The sequence below is a fragment of the Pseudorca crassidens genome, chromosome 6 (genome assembly GCF_039906515.1).
Source record: "Pseudorca crassidens isolate mPseCra1 chromosome 6, mPseCra1.hap1, whole genome shotgun sequence".
Lineage (NCBI taxonomy): Eukaryota > Metazoa > Chordata > Mammalia > Artiodactyla > Delphinidae > Pseudorca > Pseudorca crassidens.
This window is the reverse complement of record NC_090301.1, coordinates 78,536,314-78,560,256: the sequence shown is the minus strand read 5'-3', so window position 1 is coordinate 78,560,256 and position 23,943 is coordinate 78,536,314. Positions and strand designations below refer to the sequence as shown.

At 40.2% G+C, this 23,943-nt stretch overlaps 1 protein-coding gene and 1 long non-coding RNA gene across 41 annotated transcripts in view; one reads left to right on the top strand and one right to left on the bottom strand.

Annotated features, from left to right (window-relative positions):
* Positions 1–23,943, bottom strand: part of NEB (nebulin) — a 225,507-nt gene that overhangs the window by 116,424 nt on the left and 85,140 nt on the right. For all 37 annotated transcript variants that reach the window (XM_067741962.1, XM_067741928.1, XM_067741963.1 and 34 more), the window contains exons 49-64: positions 23,521–23,628; positions 22,865–23,176; positions 22,208–22,411; positions 21,830–21,934; positions 21,635–21,742; positions 20,265–20,576; positions 19,772–19,975; positions 19,184–19,288; positions 16,036–16,143; positions 14,085–14,396; positions 13,428–13,631; positions 13,050–13,154; positions 12,855–12,962; positions 3,899–4,210; positions 3,406–3,609; positions 2,818–2,922 (exon numbers count right to left, since the gene is read on the bottom strand). In XM_067741962.1, coding sequence (XP_067598063.1) covers positions 2,818–2,922; positions 3,406–3,609; positions 3,899–4,210; positions 12,855–12,962; positions 13,050–13,154; positions 13,428–13,631; positions 14,085–14,396; positions 16,036–16,143; positions 19,184–19,288; positions 19,772–19,975; positions 20,265–20,576; positions 21,635–21,742; positions 21,830–21,934; positions 22,208–22,411; positions 22,865–23,176; positions 23,521–23,628 — 2,916 coding nt within the window. The remainder of the gene's footprint in view (positions 1–2,817; positions 2,923–3,405; positions 3,610–3,898; positions 4,211–12,854; positions 12,963–13,049; positions 13,155–13,427; positions 13,632–14,084; positions 14,397–16,035; positions 16,144–19,183; positions 19,289–19,771; positions 19,976–20,264; positions 20,577–21,634; positions 21,743–21,829; positions 21,935–22,207; positions 22,412–22,864; positions 23,177–23,520; positions 23,629–23,943) is intronic.
* The window catches only part of LOC137226655 (uncharacterized), a 169,694-nt gene that overhangs the window by 93,691 nt on the left and 52,060 nt on the right, over positions 1–23,943 (top strand). The window lies entirely within an intron of this gene.

The following is a 23,943-nucleotide window of genomic DNA, read 5'->3' as shown; positions in this document are numbered from 1 at the left end:
ATTAACCATATACAGATATTATTCATGGTTTTAAAACTTTTAGTTATAACAATGAATCAGTTTTGGAAAGAACTGGAAAAATTAAGCTGAAACTCATGGGCCTAAGGTGGCAAAGTGTGGACAGAAGGGACACTCATTTGATCCACATTTATTCTGCACTGACTCTGTGCCATGACTGTGCTTGGTACTTGGGAAACAAAGATGAATATGAGGCCTCTCCCATCTTCAGGGTTTCTGGGAGAACTGATGGAAAGACTGATAACCTGCGGAACAAGCTGCCAAAAAGTCAGACCATGAAAGGTGTTTTAACCATATTATTAAGAATGAGCTCCACGGGACTTCCCTAGTGCCGCAGTGGACAAGACTCCACGGTCCCAATGCAGGGGCCCTGGGTTTGATCCCTGGTCAGGGAACTAGATCCCACATGCATGGCGCAACTAAGAGTTTGCATACCACAGCTGGGGTGCCTGCATGCTGCTACTAAGAAGCCAGAGAGCTGCAACTAAGGAGCCCTGGGGCCGCAGCTGGGGAGCCTGGCTGCCGCAACTAAGGAGCCCACGAGCCACGGCTGGAGAGCCCACCTGTCACAACTAAGACCCCACGCAACCAAATAGATACATAAATAAGTAAATATTAAAAAAAAAAAGATTGAGTGTTAAAAAAAAAAAGAACGAGCTCTAGGAAGGAGCAATTTATTCTGAATTGAAAATCAGGAAGTTTCCTCAGAGGGCATGACCTTGGCATTGGACCCTGAGTGATAAATATGGTTTCAATAGACTGAGATGGTGGTCAAGGGCAGAGGAACTTCCATGAATCAAAGTACGGGGCAGTGAAAGTGCAGGGGCTTCAAGGGGCGGGGTGGTGGTGGGGGGGCGGGGGGGGGCAGTGCCAGAGGAAGTGGCAGGACAGAACTGAAAAGAATCGGGAGTCGGGCTATGAAGGCCTGATGCTAAGATAACTTTATCCTTAATTCTATAGGAAAAGGGAAACCAACAACAATCTTTGAGGAAGAGTGACATCATCAAATTTGCATTGTATCTTCCTATCCTAAATGAGAAAGAAACACAATAGAAATGAACTAAACTGACAGAGAATAGTCAGAGAAAGCAGACCAGGCGGGTTAGGCAATCGGTTCAGGCATTCTTCCTGGGCCTCTTCAAACCAGGGGCAACATACAACATCTCTGAGCTTTTGCAGCAAAGACAGAGTTGACACTTCCAGAAATGCTGAGTGGCTACTTACAGGGACCCTTTGTCTCTCAAAATATCTGCTCATATAGCACACGCTTTCCTGTAACACTATGGGACCTATAGTGCAGGTTTAGCTGAAAATTCACTTAATTTTGATTTCAGAGTGGGACTTGACAATTTTAGTTTGGGGTGACAATTAAGAGCTAGTTATATAAGCATTAAAATTATAGTTTGCACCCCTGAAAAATAAAATGACTTAAGGTGGTGGCTAGTCAATCTAAATTCTCTCAGTTATATTCTGCAGAAGAGTAACACGCTGTTGATTTATGCTGTCAAAGAAACAATATTTTCCTCGCTGGTAGCACAAAGCTGGAAGAAATAACTAATACATCATCTGACGAATCTTAGAGTCACAAAAATCTCCACAGGCTTAAACCAATAGGCTCATTCTAAGAAAAACATGCAGAGAGATAAATATCAATCTTTGAACTGAGATTTAAGTTGCCAAATGTATAAATACAAGATAGAGGAAACCTAGTTTAAGCCCATGTAAGTTGTCTTAGGGTTTTGGTTGAGCCCAAGTCCCACGCACACCAGCACTGACATAGCCCCAAGGAGCCCCAAGGCACAGAGTGCAGAAATGGAGGATAAATGTCCAGAAGAGGAAATGCAATGTCGGCTGTACCCTACACTAGTCATTCCTCACTCGCAGGATTTTGTTTGGTTCTGAGAGTCACATTCCAGCAGGGGTGTCATGTGAGGAATGCCCAGGAGCTTGGGATGCTTGGATTATAAAGAGAACCTGGGGTGAAGTGGCAGCGCAGGCACACAGTGCCTATGGAGTTGGCACAGTTTGGTTCTGCATGGTCTTAGAGGATTATGTGGGTCTACAGAGAGAAACCATTGACCCAATACATGAAAAGCATCTTCTAAAGGAACTTTCCAGAACAAATAGGTTGATTTATGAGATTTATAAGCACCTCGTCACTGAGAACACTTAAGCGAAGGCAGGATGACGACCTATTGGGCGGGGACTCCTGCACTAGAGGAGACTGACCTCTCAGCCTAAACATCTGTGCTTCGGATATGGGGGCACATGGCTCTATGCTCACAGAAACTGAACAGGAAATTGGCTTGCTAATATATTTATATATTGACAGATCCTCTCTGTCTCTGTCTGTCTGTCTCTCAGTGTTATTTGACTGTACTGTGATTTTAATCCTTGACTTAAATCTTGTACATTAAAAATCTTAAATTTTGACCCTAAAGTACAATTTAGGAAAAATCAGTCATATGTGGCAAATACATTTAGCACAGCTATGTAGCATAAGGAGGAGATAAACGTATTTCGGTCTATTGCTAATTTCTTAAATTAATAAAAGAGGAAGGTCTAATTAATCTTCTGGTTACTGCTTAAATCATTCATTCTTATAACTTGCACTTCCGAAATGATGTGTTACTTGAAGACTGATGTGTAGGTAAGTGAGAAATGAAAGAGTTGGTATTCACACGGAGCAAGAAAAGACATTCTTTACAAAGTTGTCATTTAGTATTACATCACCATGGAATGGATTAACTGAAATATGAAACAGCATGCAAATGTCATAGAATTAGCAGCTGCTCCCACCTGACTGTAGTTGATTTTGTTCACTCTTGCCTGCGTAATTTCTGGTGTATCAGGTGCGATGTGGATCTGGGTCTTGTCTTTGTCCCAGGCTTCCGTGTATAAACGCTAGCAAGGAAAATATAAAATGTCATCAGGAAAAAACTTCAGTGTATTGTTAATCGGAACTTCAAGGCCATAAGAACTTTATAAAGAGAAATAACAAAAGGTTACGTATTTTATACACGTTATGTATTTTACACGTATCTTCAAGTAAAGTAACCAGTTCACAGTAGAACATATATGTATGAGTGCCTTCTTATACTCTGAGTTGTATGTTAACAAAAGGAAATTCAGAATATCTTTTATGCAGAGATGATTTTCCATAAAAATGTACCATTCTATCAGAACTACGAAATAACTACTGAAGTAAATGTTAAAATATAAATGACATAGACGTTAGGTAGACAGATATGGATAGATATAGATAGATAACAGACAGATATCTTTTGTTGCTCACTGCTCTATTTCTTTCTTCTCCTGATCATGCTTCTTTTCCTTTGGTTTAGCTTTAGGAGTCCTACCTTGGTTCTCTGAACTCTGAAGTCTCACCTTGTTCATAGTGATGGCGTTGTTCTTGGCCAACACTTGTTCCAGAGAATCAGTCACGCTGGTAAACCTGAATTTGTCTGGAGGCTGGCGATAGATTTTATCACTCAAAATTTCAGTTGCCCTTTTGCATTGTTCCACATCCAAAGAGCCAATGGGAACCCAGCCGATGCCTCTCAGCCATTGGAGATCTGCCTTGTACATATTCTGTTGATACAAATAGCCAATAAATATTTATCTCTGGTTTGGGAAAGCATTTTCATCAGAAGGATCTGAAATAAAGTAAGAACACTCTTGAAAACGTAGTTTGGTGGACAGGCAGGGTATCAGACAATATTCCTTTTCGGTCTGGAGGGTTTGACATTTAACACTCACAGGAAAAGAAGAAATGTTATGCTCCACTTGCAGGGGCTGGTGAGTTTGGTGCCACTTATCCAAGGGGTGTTAATTCACTGATTTCCCACCTTTGCATGGCATTATGATCCTCAGTACTCACGTCGCTCTGGAGGTCATAGGCATGCCGAGCGTGCATGACGTCATTCTGGTCGGGCAGGCAGGTCCACTGGTGCAGGTAGTTCTTGTAGTCTATGTCACTGACCAAGGTCTGGCACTTCTTGGCCTGCACCACCCCCAGCATGTCCACTGGGCTGCTGAACTTGGTCTTCCACTTCTCAAAGTCCTTCTTGTACTCCCGGTCACTCTGGATCTTGGCCACATGCATGGACCACATCATCTTGGGGTCGTCATGTATCGCTCGGGCACCAATGTGATGGCCAAGCTGCTTACGATAATCTTCTTTGTATTTGAACTTGAAGAAGAAAAATACTGATAGTCACCTAGTATAACTTTTAGTATAAAATGATTAGTAGGCTCAGATTTTCCTATTCATTAAAAACATGTTTCCCCCCGAATATATAAATAATGTGTGTCTGCATCTTGTAAACCATTTAGAAAATAAAGCTTGTATATGTATACAAAAAAGAAAATAGGCCCCTGCGCCTGGCCAGACCCTGCGTCGTCCTGCGCTCAGCCAGTGTGCGCCCTCGTGTGTTCGGCCTCCGCAGGGCCCTTGGTGCTGCTCTAGACGGGGGTGGCAGTCAGCATGTCACCACTGGGTGGCCTTGTGCATGCACCGTCGGGCCCCGGGGAGCACGGGTTAAAGATGAAGGAACTAAGACCCGGAAAAGTGAACTCATATATTCAGAAGCTCTCTGTTTGAAGATTACACAAGCTTTGTTGTCACCAGATTGTAAATAAACTTATTTTAAAAATAAATGAGGGGAGACCTTCAAGATGGCGGAGGAGTAAGATGTGGAGATCACCTTCCTCTCCACAAATACATCAGAAATGTATCTACATGTGCAACAACTCCTACAGAACACCTTCTGAACACTGGCAGAAGACCTCAGACTTCCCCAAAGGTAAGAAACTCCTCACGTAGTTGGGTAGGGCAAAAGAAAAAAGAAAAAACAGAGACAAAAGAATAGGGACGGGACCTGCACGTCTGGGAGGGAGCTGTGAAGGAGGAAAAGTTTCCACAAACCAGGAAGCCCCTTCACTGGTGGAGACGGGGGGTGGCGGGGGGGGGGTAGCTCTGGAGCCACAGAGGTGAGCACGGCAACAGGGGTGCAGAGGGCAAAGTGGAGAGATTCCCGTACAGAGGATCGGTGCTGACCAGCACTCAAGCCTGAGAGGCTTGTCTCTCACCCGCTGGGACGGGTCGGGGCTGGGAGCTGAGGCTCGGGCTTTGGAAGTCAGATCTCAGGGAGAGGACTGGGGTTGGCTGCGTGAGCGGAGCCTGAAGGGGGCTAGTGCACTACAGCTAGCTGGGAGGGTGTCCCGGAAAAAATCTGGACCTGCCTAAGAGGCAACAGACCATTGTTTTGGTGCGCGAAGTGAGGGAATTCAGAGCACCGCCTAAATGAGCTCCAAAGACAGGCAGGAGCCGTGGCTATCAGTGCGGACACCAGAGATGGGCATGAAATGCTAAGGATGCTGCTGAAGCCACCAAGAAGCCTGTGTGCGGGCACAGGTCACTATCCACACCTCCCTTCCGGGGAGCCTGTGCAGCCCACCACTGCCAGGGTCCCGTGATCCAGGGACAACTTCCCCGGGAGAACACATGGCTCGCCTCAGACAGTTGCCACGTTACGCTGCCCTCTGCCGCTACAGGCTTGCCCCACATCCGTACCCCTCCCTCCCCTGGCCTGAGTGAGCCAGAGGCCCCTGATCAGCTGCTACTTTAACCCCGTCCTGTCTGAGCAAAGAACAGACACCCTCAGGCAACCTACACACAGAGGCGGGGCCAAATCCAAAGCTGAACCCAAGGAGCTGTGCTAACGAAGAAGAAAAAGGGATATCTCTCCCAGCAGGCTCAGGAGCAGCAGATTAAATCTCCACAATTAACTTGATGTACCCTGCATCTGTGGAATACCTGAATAGAAAAAGAATCACCCCAAAATTGAGGCGGTGGACTTTGGGAGCAATTATATATATTTTTTTCCTTTTTCTCTTTTTGTAAGTGTGTATGTGTACACTTCTTTGTGTGATTTTGTCTATAGAGCGTTGTTTTTACCATTTGTCCTAGGATTCTGTCTATCCGTTTTTTCTTGGTTTTAGTGCTTGTTATAAGTGGTGGATTTGTTTTTTGGTTTGGTTGCTCTCTTTTTTCTTTCTTTTTTTATTACTTTTAAATTTCTAATAATTATTTTTTATTTTAATAACATCCTTCTCTTTTCTGTTTTTGTCCCTTTTCTTTTGAGCCGTGTGGCTGACAGGGCCTTGGTGTTCTGGCCAGGTGTCAGGCCTGTGCCTCTGAGGTGGGAGAGGCGAGTTCAGGACATTGATCCACCAAAGACCTCCCGACTCCACGTAATATCAAGTAGCAAAAGCTCTCCCAGAGATCTCCATGTCAATGCTAAGACCCAGCTCCACACAACGACCAGCAAGCTACAATGCTGAACACCCTATGCCAAACAACTAGCAAGACAGGAACACAACCCCACCCATTAGCAGAGAGGCTGCCTAAAATCATAATAAGGTCACAGACACCCCAAAACACACCACCAAACACAGCCCTGCCCACCAGAAAGACAAGATCCAGCCTCATCCACCAGAACACAGGCACTAGTCCCCTCCACCAGGAAGCCTACACAACCCACTGAACCAACCTTAGCCACTGGGGACAGACACCAAAAACAACAGGAACTACGAACCTGCAGCCTGCGAAAAAGAGACCCCAAACACAGTAAGTTAAGCAAAATGAGAAGACAGAGAAACACACAGCAGATGAAGGAGCAAGGTAAAAACCCACCAGACCAAACAAATGAAGAGGAAATAGGCAGTCTGCCTGAAAAGGAATGCAGAGTAATGATAGGAAAGATGATCCAAAATCCTGGAAATAGAATGGAGAAAATACAAGAAATTTTTAACAAGGACCTAGAAGAACAAAGGGGCAAACAAACAATGATGAATAACACAATAAATGAAAGTTAAAATTCTCTAGAAGGAATCCATAGCAGAATAACTGAGGTAGGAGAACGGATAAGTGACCCAGAAGATAAAAGAGTGGAAATAGTTACTGCAGAGCAGAATAAAGAAAAAAGAATGAAAAGAATTGAGGACAGTCTCAGAGACCTCTGGGACAACATTAAATGCACCAACATTCAAATTATAGGGTTGCAGAAGAAAGAGACTGAGAAAATATTTGAAGAGGTTATAGTTGAAAACTTCCCTAATATGGGAAAGGAAATAGTTAATCAAGTCCAGGAAGCACAGAGAGTCCCATACAGGATAAATCCAAGGAGAAACATGTCAAGACACATATTAATCAAATTGTCAAAAATTAAATGCAAAGAAAAAAATATTAAAAGCAGCAATGGAAAAGCAACAAATAACATACAAGGGAATCTCCATAAACTTAACAGTTGATCTTTCCACAGAAACTCTGCAAGCCAGAAGGGAATGGCAGGACATATTTAAAGTGATGAAAGGGAAAAAAGTACAACCAAGATTACTCTACCCAGCAAGGATTTCATTCAGATTTGACAGAGAAATTAAAACCTTTACAGACAAGCAAAAGCTAAGAGAATTCAGCACCACCAAACCAGCTTTACAACAAATGCTAAAGGAACTTCTCTAGGCAGGAAACACAAGAGAAGAAAAAGATCTACAAAAACAAACCCAAAATAACTAAGAAAATGGTAATAGGAACATACGTATCGATAATTACCTTAGATGTAAATGGATTAAATGCTCCAACCAAAAGACATAGACTGGCTGAATGGATACCAGCTTTACAACAAATGCTAAAGGAACTTCTCTAGGTAGGAAACACAAGAGAAAGAAAAGACCTACAATAGAAAACCCAAAATAACTAAGAAAATGGTAATAGGAATGTACATATCGATAATTACCTTAGATGTAAATGGATTAAATGCTCCAACCAAAAGACATAGACTGGTTGAATGGATACAAAAACAAGACCCATATGTATGTTATCTACAAGAGACCCACTTCAGACCTAAGGACACATACAGAGTGAAAGTGAGGGGATGGAAAAAGATATTCCATGCAAATGGAAATCTAAAGAAAGGGGGAGTAGCAATTCTCATATCAGACAAAATAGATTTTAACAAAAAGACTATTACAAGAGACAAATAAGGACACTACATCATGATCAAGGGATCGATCCAAGAAGAAGATATAACAATTGTAAATATTTATGCACCCAACATAGGAGCACCTCAACACATAAGGCAAATGCTAACAGCCATTAAAGGGGAAATTGACAGTAACACAATCATAGTAGGGGACTTTAACACCCCACTTTCATCAATGGACAAATCATCCAAAATGAAAATAAATAAGGAAACACAAGCTTTAAATGACACATTAAAAAAGATGGACTTAATTGATATTCATAGGAAATTCCATCCAAAAACAACAGAATACACTTTCTTCTCAAGTGCTCATGGAACATTCTCCAGGATAGATCATATCTTGGGTCAGAAATCAAACCATGGTAAATTTAAGAAAACTGAAATCATATCAAGTATCTCTTCCAACCACAACGCTATGAGACTAGATATCAATTACAAGAAAAATTCTGTAAAAAATACAAACACATGGAGGCTAAACAATACAGTTCTTATTAACTAAGAGATCACTGAAGAAATCAAAGAGGAAATCAAAAAATACCTAGAAATAAATGATAATGAAAATAAGATGACCCAAAACTTATGGGATGCAGCAAAAGCAGTTCTAAGAGGAAAGTTTATAGCAATACAATCCTACCTCAAGAAACAAGAAACATCTCAAATAAACAACCTAACCTTACACCTAAAGCAATTAGAGAAAGGACAAAAAAACCCCCAAAGTTAGCAGAAGGAAAGAAATCATAAAAATCAGATCACAATTAATGGAAAAAGAAATGAAGGAAATGAGCAAAGATCAACAAAACTAAAAGCTGGTTCTTCCAGACAATAAACAAAATCGATAAACCATTAGCCAGACTCATCAAGAAGAAAAGGGAGAAGACTCATATCAAGAGAATTAGAAATGAAAAAGGAGAAGTAACAACTGACACTGCAGAAATGCCAAGGATCATGAGAGACTACTACAAGCAACTATATGCCAATAAAATGGACAACCTGGAAGAAATGGACAAATTCTTAGAAAAGCACAAACTTCTGAGACTGAACCTGCAAAAAAAAAGAAAATATAAACAGACCAATCACAAGCACTGAAATTGAGACTGTGATTAAAAATCTTCCAACAAACAAAAGCCCAGGACCAGATGGCTTCACAGGCAAATTCTATCAAACATTTAGAGAAGAGCTAACACCCATCCTTCTCAAACTCTTCCAAAATAGAGCAGAGGGAGGAACACTCCCAAACTCATTGTGCGAGGCCACCAACACCCTGATACCAAAACCAGAAAAAGATGTCACAAAAAAGAAAACTAGAGGCCAATATCACTGATGAACATAGATGCAGCAATCCTCAACAATATACTAGCAAAGAGAATCCAACAGCACATTAAAAGTCTCATACACCACAATCAAGTGGGGTTTATCCCAGGAATGCAAGGATTCTTCAATATACGCAAATCAATGGGATACACCATATTAACAAACTGAAGGATAAAAACCATATGATCGTCTCAAACAGATGCAGAAAAAGCTATCGACAAAATTCAACACCAATTTATGACAAAAACCCTCCAGAAAGTTGGCAAACAGGGAACTTACCTCAACATAATAAAGGGCATATATGACAAACCCCCTGCCAAAATCGTTCTCAATGGTGAAAAACTGAAATCATTTCCACTAAGATCAGGAACAGGACAAGGTTGCTCACTCTCACCACTATTATTCCACATAGTTTTGGAAGTTTTAGCCATAGCAATTAGAGAAGAAAAAGAATGCAAATCGGAAAAGAAGAAGTAAAGCTTTCACTGTTTCCAGATGACATGATACTATACACAGAGAATCCTAAAGACGCTACCAGAAAACTACTAGAGCTAATCAATGAATTTGGTAAAGTAGCAGGATACAAAATTAACGCACAGAAATCTCTTGCATTCCTATACACTAATGATGAAAAATCTGAAAGAGAAATTAAGGAAAAACTCCCATTTACCACTGCAACAAAAAGAAGAAAATACCTAGGAATAAACTTACCTAAGGAAACAAAAGAGCTGTATGCAGAAAACTATAAGACACTGATGAAAGAAATTAAAGATGATACAAACAGATGGAGAGATATACCATGTTCTTGGATTGGAAGAATCAACATTACGAAAATGATTATACTACCCAAAGCAATCTACAGATTCAATGCAATCCCTATCAAACTACCAATGGCATTTTTCACAGAACTGGAACAAAACGTTTCACAATTTTTATGGAAACACAAAAGACCTAGAATAGCCAAAGCAATCTTGAGAAAGTACAACGGTGCTGGAGGAATCAGGCTCCTGGACTTCAGGGTATACTACAAAGCTACAGTAAGTAAGACAGTACGGTACTGGCACAAAAACAGAAATATAGATCAATGTAAGAGGATAGAAAGCCCAGAGATAAACCCTCGCTCATATGGTCACCTTATTTTTGATAAAGGAGGCAAGAATATACAATGCAGAAAAAAGACAGCCTCTTCAATAAGTGGTGCTGGGAAAACTGGACAGCTACATGGAAAAGAATGAAATTAGAACACTCCCTAACACCATACACAAAAATAAATTCAAAATGGATTAATGATCTACATGTAAGGCCAAACACTATAAAACTCTTAGAGGAAAATATAGGCAGAACACTCTATGACATAAATCATAGCAAGATCCTTTTTAATCCACCTCTTATAGAAATGGAAATAAAAAAAATAAACAAATGGGACCTAATGAAACGTAAAAGCTTTGGCATAGCAAAGGAAAACAATAAACAAGATGAAACGACAATGCTCAGAATGGGAGAAAATATTTGCAAATGACGCAAATGACAAAGGATTCATCTCCAAAATTTACAAGCAGCTCATGCAGTGCAATATCAAAAAAACAAACAACCCAATCCAAAAATGGGCAGAAGACCTAAATAGACACTTCTCCAAAGAAGATATCCAGATTGCCAACAGACACATGAAAGGATGCTCAACATCACTAATCATTAGAGAAATGCAAATCAAAACTACAATGAGGTATCACCTCACACCAGTCAGAATGGCCATCATCAAAAAAATCTACAAACAATAAATGTGGAGAGGTTGTGGAAAAAAGGGAACCCTCTTGCACTGTTGGTGGGAATGTAAATTGATACAGCCACTATGGAGAACAGTATGGAGGTTCCTTAAAAAACTAAAAATAGAACTACCATACGATCCAGCAATCCCACTACTGGGCATATACCCTGAGAATACCATAATTTAAAAAGAGGCATGTACCACAATGTTCACTGCAGCTCCATTTACAATAGCCAGGACATGGAAGCAACCTAAGTGTCCATCGACAGATGAATGGATAAAGAAGATGTGGCACATATATACAATGGAATATTACTCAACCATAAAAAGAAATGAAATTGAGTTATTTGTTGTGAGGTGGATGGACCTAGAGTATGTCATACAGAGTGAAGTGAGTCAGAAAGAGAAAAACAAATACCATATGCTAACACATATATATATAGAATCTAAAAAAAAAAAAACTGGTTATGAAGAACCTAGGGGCAGGACAGGAATAAAGACGCAGATGTAGAAAACGGACTTGAGGACACAGGGAGGGGAAGGGTAAGCTGGGACAAAGTGAGAGAATAGCACTGACATATTTACACTACCAAATGTAAAACAGATAGCTAGTGGAAGCAGCCGCATAGCACAGGGAGATCAGCTCCGTGCTTAGTAACCACCTAGAGGGGTGGGATAGGTAGGGTGGAAGGGAGACGCAAGAGGGACGAGATATGGTGATATATTTATATGTATAGCTGATTCACTTTGTTATAAAGCAGAAAGTAAAACAACACTGTAAAGCAATTAAATTCCAATAAAGATGTTAAAAAATAATAAATAAATAAAAAGAAAAAAAAGGAAATAAAAACTAAGACATTATTCTGCCATTCAGTGATAACCGCTGATGAAAACGGCTTTGTGTGTGTGTGTGTGTGTGTCAGAAAGAGAGAGAGAGAGAGAATAAAATTAGTAATCATAGTGTATACGGGTTTGCGCCTGCTCGTTTGTTATTATATAAGCATTTTCCTGTGTCATTATACATTCCCTACAAACATGAATTTTAATGACAGCAAGTATTCCATTATATTGGTATATATTAATACTTTTAACCATTCTGTGATCGTTGAATATTTGTTTTTAAAGTATGATAGTTACTTCCCATATTTTGGATATAAAGGGAACATATGCTTTTGACTTCACAGACAAAAGAAATAGAAGGACAAACATTTCTAGAAATGTGAGCAAACCCATATTTTGAAATAAGTAAATATCTGCAGCCAATCACAGGATGCAGAGATAAACACATGGTGCGCATGGATGGTTAGACTTTAAATAGAATAATGTGTCCCATTCCTTCAGCCCTTACAGGTTCATTGGTTTACAGGGAATGAATGGGCTGGGTTTGGAGGGGATCCTATGATGAGCTCAATTGTATATAAGTACACATCATGTGGAAAAGCCAAAAGGCTGTCTGAGCTATAGTCAAGTAGCCAGTGCTTTTGTTCAGCAGGGAACAGACAGTATTTTGAAATGCATGTTGCTGTGGACTCAGCCATACCTAGAAGTTAACCTTCATGTTGAGAGTTTTATTACCATTATGTTAAACTATTTACTTACAAAAAACTGTTAGCTAGAACCTTAACTTCATAGCTTACTTGCTCTACTACATATCTTTGAGAGAGAAAGAAATCTTTGAGCCAAAGCTGAGCAAAGAACTCTACAGGTGCACTTACTTCACTTGCAATGTCTCTGGAGGCCTTGGCCATCCTGATGGGAATGGCATCTATCCGCATATCATAGCCTTTCTTCTTGGCTTCTTCTAGGCCAAGTTTATAGTGTTTCTGAAATAGACATAAATCATCGTAAGTTTGATATATAAAGTGCAGTGCAAGAAAAAATATATCATGCACCATGAATACATTGCTTACCTCACTGTAATTTATTGTGTTTTGTTTAGCAAGTAAAACTTCAGGGGTGTCTGGCATAATGTGGACAGTGGTTTTATCTTTATCCCAAGCTTCTGTATAGAGATGCTGAAAGAAACAAAAAAAGGATGTGACTAGTACAGGCCAGTGATGAATCTGGTTCTTAATGAGAGTAAAGAGAGCCCACTCTGTGAGTCAGTACTTGTGACACCATTACGTCTAGGTGTCTCATGTCAGTAAGAAGCACAAAACTTACTTAAAAACCACTTTAATACCAAGCAAAATAATTGAATGTGATTTTTCTTTTATCAAAACAGATTTCAGTGTTTACATACACACATACAAAAATTGACACCCCGCTCAAGTAAAAAAAGGACTTACGTGGTTCATGGTAATAGCGTTGTTTTTTGCCAAAACCATTGGGATGGAATCCATAAGGCTGGAAAATGTGAATTTATCTGGGTGCTGGCGGTAAACGTGGTCACTCAAAATCTGGGTAGCTCTCTTGTTCCTCTCATCCTCAAGAGAGCCAGTAGGAAACCAGCCAGTGCCTTTGAGCCACTGAAGGTCGGCCTTGTACAAATTCTGAAATTGTAAGTGATAAACCACTAAACATCAGCATAATGATATGCCTTAAAGAAATAAAAATTTGAATTATAATACATTGTATTATATTATATATTTCAATGCTTGGATTCTTGGGAAATTTAAAAATTTTGCTATGTCTTGTGAATCCACCCAATATTCAGATTAGAAACCTATTTTGAAAAACATTTTAAACAGAACATAGAGAATGACCCAACTCTACTAGATCAATAATCTAGAGGTTTCCATCAAAGCAATCAGTGCTTTGCTGGTTCTTTCTTTATGGAAATAATGATGCTCTCAGATGTCTGTGTGACTGGATAGAGAGTGGGCATTAGTCCAGGAAGGTAGAACTCAGTTGTATAAACTCAACTCCCCTCATTTTGGGGGAACTTGGATACTTAGGAAATCAGACATGGTGTTTTGTTGGCCAAAGGAAAATCTTATACTCACATCACTCTGGAGGTCATAGGCTTGTCGAGCATGGGTGACGTCAGTCTGGTCAGGCAGGCAGGTCCACTGGTGCAGGTAGTTCTTGTAGTCCGCATCACTGACCAAGGCCTGGCACTTCTTGGCCTGCACCATCCCCAGCATGTCCACTGGGCTGCTGAACTTGGTCTTCCACTTCTCAAAGTCCTTCTTGTACTCCCTGTCACTCTGGATCTTGGCCACATGCATGGACCACATCATCTTCGGGTCATCTTTCACGTCCCGGGCTCCAATGTGATGGCCAAGCTGCTTGCGGTAACCAACTTTGTATTTGTACTGAGATGAAAATGCACAAATTAGATTTTTATTTTAAGCCCGTAGAGGTCACAAGCCCGTACATAATCATCTTGCTTATATCGCTGTTGTACGTTGACTTTTGCTAATAAGCACTAACTCAAGGCAATATCCTACCTTTCCCCTAGAAGCTTATAGAGGTAATAAAATAGATGGAATTCATATAATTGTAGTGTATACCCCAAATCACCTATGGCCTGGTAACAAGGAATAGTTCCGGGGGCAGCAAATGCACACAGTGGAGAGGCCATGTGGACCAAGGGACTTGGAGAAATGGGTTAGGCACTAAAAGTACATCAGAAAAGAGATGCACTTGGTGACAAGATGTGTTTAATAAGTAGTAAAATGAGTGTCTGGCTCCTTTGAGGATGAAGTCAAGGTCAAGGACTACTTGCAGTAGCAACAGAAGAGAATTTCCTGTTTTATAATGGATTCAGGCATTCAGTGGTGGTGGCAAATTGGGGCAACATTTTGGAAACTGGTTATACTAGGGAAGCTGACCTAGCAGCCCAGTTGCTTAGAGCATGCTCCTAATAAAGTCATGGGTTCTCATCTCTCATGGACCAACAGTGTTGTTATTATTCCATGTCCAAAGACGTTGTCCTGGAATCCGAGCCAATTATCCAAAATACATGCTTCTAGTCTCAAAGATAACTGAGTGAGAAAGTATAAACGAGTCAGCAGAGGCAATATAGTACAGTGGGAAGGAATGAGGTTGCTTGGAGTTTCAACTCCATCACCTACTAAGAGTTTGATTTTAGACAAGTTGCTTAAGCAACCCATAAAACAGGGATAATCACAATCTTACATCCTAGGGTAATTATGAAAAATAAGTGACATAATGCATATAACATTCTTAGCACAGATTTCTCAACACTTCTTGGTTATTATTATTTTGTTATATATTATTATTGGCATATATCCATTTGTAGGAAAGGTACAACATACGTAAACTAAAGTGAGTCACTAATATGATCTTCCAAAATAAAGGGCAGCATATTACCATATTCCCAAATAGTGGGTCTTCATTTTTAGAGCAGTGGTCTGTTCCTCAAGAATTCCCTGAGGTACCAGGAAGGGATGATGGTTTTATCCTGGGAGTCACAAGCCACAAGCCAGGAGCTAGTGTTAAGGGTGCAAGTTTGGGCTAGTCTGGCACTGATCAACTGCCTTCTTTTCATGATTTTACAAGGGTGAATTGTAATGGCAAGTGTCATATGCATTTTTTGAATATTGTATATTAAAATGCTATATAAAGCTAGGCCCTGATTCTCACTGGGAGAACTTAAGTTTATGAGTCACACTTTCTATAAGCACTGTGACAATTTTTATATAAGCATCTCCAAGCCTGCAGTTACACTCTAACAAATTCCACATGAATGGATCTTTCTCTGTTCTTGGTGGATCCGCTTTCACTGAAGATACTGTGACTTCGTGGCTATAAAACTTTTCTGTAAACATCAAATTTTTCATTTCCCTCAAAACTAGGTTTTTGAAAAACCCTACACAAATACATCAGGATATACTTCCAAAGGGCCAGGTAAGTTCTTTTAGAAGATTTAATTCAGTGAAAATGTCACTTCAGACTGACCACATACTAGAAGTAAAACTGACAACTCACATCACTGATGATGTCCCTGGAGGCCTTGGCTGCCACAATCGGTATGGCATCACTTCGCAAGTCGTAGCCTTTCTTCTTTGCTTCTTCGTTGGCGAGTTTATACAGACTCTAAATTTGGGCAAAAAACAAAATCAGTTACATGTTGACATTCATATCCAAAAATGACAGACGACTAAAATAATTCACCAAGTTCTACACGGGTAGGTGCCTGTAATAATGTCACTTTTGAGAGTTCTAAGCTTTCTGCGGTTTTGGCTGAAGTTGAGACTTAAACATGATACCTATATGGAATATGGCACCTTTGTTTTTTTTATTTTAAAACTTATGTTACATTAACCATATACAGATATTATTCATGGTTTTAAAACTTTTAGTTATAACAATGAATCAGTTTTGGAAAGAACTGGAAAAATTAAGCTGAAACTCATGGGCCTAAGGTGGCAAAGTGTGGACAGAAGGGACACTCATTTGATCCACATTTATTCTGCACTGACTCTGTGCCATGACTGTGCTTGGTACTTGGGAAACAAAGATGAATATGAGGCCTCTCCCATCTTCAGGGTTTCTGGGAGAACTGATGGAAAGACTGATAACCTGCGGAACAAGCTGCCAAAAAGTCAGACCATGAAAGGTGTTTTAACCATATTATTAAGAATGAGCTCCACGGGACTTCCCTAGTGCCGCAGTGGACAAGACTCCACGGTCCCAATGCAGGGGCCCTGGGTTTGATCCCTGGTCAGGGAACTAGATCCCACATGCATGGCGCAACTAAGAGTTTGCATACCACAGCTGGGGTGCCTGCATGCTGCTACTAAGAAGCCAGAGAGCTGCAACTAAGGAGCCCTGGGGCCGCAGCTGGGGAGCCTGGCTGCCGCAACTAAGGAGCCCACGAGCCACGGCTGGAGAGCCCACCTGTCACAACTAAGACCCCACGCAACCAAATAGATACATAAATAAGTAAATATTAAAAAAAAAAAGATTGAATGTTAAAAAAAAAAAGAACGAGCTCTAGGAAGGAGCAATTTATTCTGAATTGAAAATCAGGAAGTTTCCTCAGAGGGCATGACCTTGGCATTGGACCCTGAGTGATAAATATGGTTTCAATAGACTGAGATGGTGGTCAAGGGCAGAGGAACTTCCATGAATCAAAGTACGGGGCAGTGAAAGTGCAGGGGCTTCAAGGGGCGGGGTGGTGGGGGGGGGGGCGGGGGGGGCAGTGCCAGAGGAAGTGGCAGGACAGAACTGAAAAGAATCGGGAGTCGGGCTATGAAGGCCTGATGCTAAGATAACTTTATCCTTAATTCTATAGGAAAAGGGAAACCAACAACAATCTTTGAGGAAGAGTGACATCATCAAATTTGCATTGTATCTTCCTATCCTAAATGAGAAAGAAACACAATAGAAATGAACTAAACTGACAGAGAATAGTCAGAGAAAGCAGACCAGGCGGGTTAGGCAATCGGTTCAGGCATTCTTCCTGGGCCTCTTCAAACCAGGGGCAACATACAACATCTCTGAGCTTTTGCAGCAAAGACAGAGTTGACACTTCCAGAAATGCTGAGTGGCTACTTACAGGGACCCTTTGTCTCTCAAAATATCTGCTCATATAGCACACGCTTTCCTGTAACACTATGGGACCTATAGTGCAGGTTTAGCTGAAAATTCACTTAATTTTGATTTCAGAGTGGGACTTGACAATTTTAGTTTGGGGTGACAATTAAGAGCTAGTTATATAAGCATTAAAATTATAGTTTGCACCCCTGAAAAATAAAATGACTTAAGGTGGTGGCTAGTCAATCTAAATTCTCTCAGTTATATTCTGCAGAAGAGTAACACGCTGTTGATTTATGCTGTCAAAGAAACAATATTTTCCTCGCTGGTAGCACAAAGCTGGAAGAAATAACTAATACATCATCTGACGAATCTTAGAGTCACAAAAATCTCCACAGGCTTAAACCAATAGGCTCATTCTAAGAAAAACATGCAGAGAGATAAATATCAATCTTTGAACTGAGATTTAAGTTGCCAAATGTATAAATACAAGATAGAGGAAACCTAGTTTAAGCCCATGTAAGTTGTCTTAGGGTTTTGGTTGAGCCCAAGTCCCACGCACACCAGCACTGACATAGCCCCAAGGAGCCCCAAGGCACAGAGTGCAGAAATGGAGGATAAATGTCCAGAAGAGGAAATGCAATGTCGGCTGTACCCTACACTAGTCATTCCTCACTCGCAGGATTTTGTTTGGTTCTGAGAGTCACATTCCAGCAGGGGTGTCATGTGAGGAATGCCCAGGAGCTTGGGATGCTTGGATTATAAAGAGAACCTGGGGTGAAGTGGCAGCGCAGGCACACAGTGCCTATGGAGTTGGCACAGTTTGGTTCTGCATGGTCTTAGAGGATTATGTGGGTCTACAGAGAGAAACCATTGACCCAATACATGAAAAGCATCTTCTAAAGGAACTTTCCAGAACAAATAGGTTGATTTATGAGATTTATAAGCACCTCGTCACTGAGAACACTTAAGCGAAGGCAGGATGACGACCTATTGGGCGGGGACTCCTGCACTAGAGGAGACTGACCTCTCAGCCTAAACATCTGTGCTTCGGATATGGGGGCACATGGCTCTATGCTCACAGAAACTGAACAGGAAATTGGCTTGCTAATATATTTATATATTGACAGATCCTCTCTGTCTCTGTCTGTCTGTCTCTCAGTGTTATTTGACTGTACTGTGATTTTAATCCTTGACTTAAATCTTGTACATTAAAAATCTTAAATTTTGACCCTAAAGTACAATTTAGGAAAAATCAGTCATATGTGGCAAATACATTTAGCACAGCTATGTAGCATAAGGAGGAGATAAACGTATTTCGGTCTATTGCTAATTTCTTAAATTAATAAAAGAGGAAGGTCTAATTAATCTTCTGGTTACTGCTTAAATCATTCATTCTTATAACTTGCACTTCCGAAATGATGTGTTACTTGAAGACTGATGTGTAGGTAAGTGAGAAATGAAAGAGTTGGTATTCACACGGAGCAAGAAAAGACATTCTTTACAAAGTTGTCATTTAGTATTACATCACCATGGAATGGATTAACTGAAATATGAAACAGCATGCAAATGTCATAGAATTAGCAGCTGCTCCCACCTGACTGTAGTTGATTTTGTTCACTCTTGCCTGCGTAATTTCTGGTGTATCAGGTGCGATGTGGATCTGGGTCTTGTCTTTGTCCCAGGCTTCCGTGTATAAACGCTAGCAAGGAAAATATAAAATGTCATCAGGAAAAAACTTCAGTGTATTGTTAATCGGAACTTCAAGGCCATAAGAACTTTATAAAGAGAAATAACAAAAGGTTACGTATTTTATACACGTTATGTATTTTACACGTATCTTCAAGTAAAGTAACCAGTTCACAGTAGAACATATATGTATGAGTGCCTTCTTATACTCTGAGTTGTATGTTAACAAAAGGAAATTCAGAATATCTTTTATGCAGAGATGATTTTCCATAAAAATGTACCATTCTATCAGAACTACGAAATAACTACTGAAGTAAATGTTAAAATATAAATGACATAGACGTTAGGTAGACAGATATGGATAGATATAGATAGATAACAGACAGATATCTTTTGTTGCTCACTGCTCTATTTCTTTCTTCTCCTGATCATGCTTCTTTTCCTTTGGTTTAGCTTTAGGAGTCCTACCTTGGTTCTCTGAACTCTGAAGTCTCACCTTGTTCATAGTGATGGCGTTGTTCTTGGCCAACACTTGTTCCAGAGAATCAGTCACGCTGGTAAACCTGAATTTGTCTGGAGGCTGGCGATAGATTTTATCACTCAAAATTTCAGTTGCCCTTTTGCATTGTTCCACATCCAAAGAGCCAATGGGAACCCAGCCGATGCCTCTCAGCCATTGGAGATCTGCCTTGTACATATTCTGTTGATACAAATAGCCAATAAATATTTATCTCTGGTTTGGGAAAGCATTTTCATCAGAAGGATCTGAAATAAAGTAAGAACACTCTTGAAAACGTAGTTTGGTGGACAGGCAGGGTATCAGACAATATTCCTTTTCGGTCTGGAGGGTTTGACATTTAACACTCACAGGAAAAGAAGAAATGTTATGCTCCACTTGCAGGGGCTGGTGAGTTTGGTGCCACTTATCCAAGGGGTGTTAATTCACTGATTTCCCACCTTTGCACGGCATTATGATCCTCAGTACTCACGTCGCTCTGGAGGTCATAGGCATGCCGAGCGTGCATGACGTCATTCTGGTCGGGCAGGCAGGTCCACTGGTGCAGGTAGTTCTTGTAGTCTATGTCACTGACCAAGGTCTGGCACTTCTTGGCCAGCACCACCCCCAGCATGTCCACTGGGCTGCTGAACTTGGTCTTCCACTTCTCAAAGTCCTTCTTGTACTCCCGGTCACTCTGGATCTTGGCCACATGCATGGACCACATCATCTTGGGGTCATCACGTATCGCTCGGGCACCAATGTGATGGCCAAGCTGCTTACGATAACCTTCTTTGTATTTGAACTAGAAGAAGAAAAATACTGATAGTCACCTAGTATAACTTTTAGTATAAAATGATTAGTAGGCTCAGATTTTCCTATTCATTAAAAACATGTTTCCCCCTGAAATATAAATAATATGTGTGTCTGCATCTTGTAAACCCTTTCGAAAATAAAGCTTGTATATGTATACAGAAAATAAAATAAAAAGACATTATTCTGCCATTCAGTGATAACCGCTGATGAAAACGGCTTTGTGTGTGTGTGTGTGTGTGTGTGTGCGAGAGAGAGACAGAGAGAGAGAAAGATTAAAATTAGGAGTCATACTGTATATGGATTTGTACCTGCTTATTTCAGTTATTATATAAGCATTTTCCTGTGTCATTATACATTCCCTACAAACATGAATTTTAATGACAGCAAGTATTCCATTATATTGGTATATATTAATACTTTTAACCATTCTGTGATCGTTGAACATTTGTTTTTAAAGTATGATAGTTACTTCCCATATTTTGGATATAAAGGGAACATATGCTTTTGACTTCACAGACAAAAGAAATAGAAGGACAAACATTTCTAGAAACGTGAGCAAATCCATATTTTGAAGTAAGTAAATATCTGCAGCCAATCACAGGATGCAGAGATAAACACATGGTGCACATGAATGGTTGGACTTTAAATAGAATAATGTGTCCCATTCCTTCAGCCCTTACAGGTTCATTGGTTTACAGGGAATGAATGGGCTGGGTTTGGAGGGGATCCTATGATGAGCTCAATTGTATATAAGTACACATCATGTGGAAAAGCCAAAAGGCTGTCTGAGCTATAGTCAAGTAGCCAGTGCTTTTGTTCAGCAGGGAACAGACAGTATTTTGAAATGCATGTTGCTGTGGACTCAGCCATACCTAGAAGTTAACCTTCATGTTGAGAGTTTTATTACCATTATGTTAAACTATTTACTTACAAAAAACTGTTAGCTAGAACCTTAACTTCATAGCTTACTTGCTCTACTACATATCTTTGAGAGAGAAAGAAATCTTTGAGCCAAAGCTGAGCAAAGAACTCTACAGGTGCACTTACTTCACTTGCAATGTCTCTGGAGGCCTTGGCCATCCTGATGGGAATGGCATCTATCCGCATATCATAGCCTTTCTTCTTGGCTTCTTCTAGGCCAAGTTTATAGTGTTTCTGAAATAGACATAAATCATCGTAAGTTTGATATATAAAGTGCAGTGCAAGAAAAAATATATCATGCACCATGAATACATTGCTTACCTCACTGTAATTTATTGTGTTTTGTTTAGCAAGTAAAACTTCAGGGGTGTCTGGCATAATGTGGACAGTGGTTTTATCTTTATCCCAAGCTTCTGTATAGAGATGCTGAAAGAAACAAAAAAAGGATGTGACTAGTACAGGCCAGTGATGAATCTGGTTCTTAATGAGAGTAAAGAGAGCCCACTCTGTGAGTCAGTACTTGTGACACCATTACGTCTAGGTGTCTCATGTCAGTAAGAAGCACAAAACTTACTTAAAAACCACTTTAATACCAAGCAAAATAATTGAATGTGATTTTTCTTTTATCAAAACAGATTTCAGTGTTTACATACACACATACAAAAATTGACACCCCGCTCAAGTAAAAAAAGGACTTACGTGGTTCATGGTAATAGCGTTGTTTTTTGCCAAAACCATTGGGATGGAATCCATAAGGCTGGAAAATGTGAATTTATCTGGGTGCTGGCGGTAAACGTGGTCACTCAAAATCTGGGTAGCTCTCTTATTCCTCTCATCCTCAAGAGAGCCAGTAGGAAACCAGCCAGTGCCTTTGAGCCACTGAAGGTCGGCCTTGTACAAATTCTGAAATTGTAAGTGATAAACCACTAAACATCAGCATAATGATATGCCTTAAAGAAATAAAAATTTGAATTATAATACATTGTATTATATTATATATTTCAATGCTTGGATTCTTGGGAAATTTAAAAATTTTGCTATGTCTTGTGAATCCACCCAATATTCAGATTAGAAACCTATTTTGAAAAACATTTTAAACAGAACATAGAGAATGACCCAACTCTACTAGATCAATAATCTAGAGGTTTCCATCAAAGCAATCAGTGCTTTGCTGGTTCTTTCTTTATGGAAATAATGATGCTCTCAGATGTCTGTGTGACTGGATAGAGAGTGGGCATTAGTCCAGGAAGGTAGAACTCAGTTGTATAAACTCAACTCCCCTCATTTTGGGGGAACTTGGATACTTAAGTAAGCAGACATGGTGTTTTGTTGGCCAAAGGAAAATCTTATACTCACATCACTCTGGAGGTCATAGGCTTGTCGAGCATGGGTGACGTCAGTCTGGTCGGGCAGGCAGGTCCACTGGTGCAGGTAGTTCTTGTAGTCTACGTCACTGACCAAGGCCTGGCACTTCTTGGCCTGCACCACCCCCAGCATGTCCACTGGGCTGCTGAACTTGGTCTTCCACTTCTCAAAGTCCTTCTTGTATTCCCTGTCACTCTGGATCTTGGCCACATGCATGGACCACATCATCTTTGGGTCATCTTTCACGTCCCGGGCTCCAATGTGATGGCCAAGCTGCTTGCGAAAAGCTTCCTTGTACTTGTACTAAAGGAAACAAAAAGAAATCATGTCTTATTCTTTTTAAGATTAACTTATATTACTATCTTTGTGGCAAATTACAGAGAACATATATTCCAAATATCACCAAGGGTAGAGAGCCACAGATTTAAGGTTTTTTTGATAGTAAAGATTAAAGGCTAAATCCTACAAATTCCATACATAATAAATGCATCCTTGAATTTATCCTCATCTCACACTGCGTCCCTGGGATCATTTCACTATGTTTCAATTTGTTACTTAGAGGACTGTGTTCAATTTAATATTAACTTGAGACTGCTCTGAAGTGAAAATTGCAATCCAATCAATACAAACAAGGGAGAAAGTCTTACTTCGCTGGCAATTTCTCGGGATGCTTTTGCTGCTTTGAGTGGTATGGCATCAACGGGAAGATCGTAACCTTTTTTCTTCAGCTCCTCATAACCCATTCGGTAGTGTTTCTGTTAAGAGATGAAAATCACTTTGAAAAAAGCTATTTTCCATAAACGTCTGCATCATAATGAATCCAACGTGCTAAATATTTTAAGAGCTCATGAGGATAGTACAATATGTGCTCTAGAATACTCAAATGTAATTGGAAATTATGCTTATTGATTGCTGATGGTCCTGTTTTAAACTTGAAAGCTCTTCAATTACTTAGATCAATAAAATTAAATGTCATCTCTTCCCAAATGTTTATGAGAATGAGATAGACAGAAGTAAATTGGTAGAGAAATGAAATGAAATTATCATTTAGGTGCTGTTTTCCAATTAAC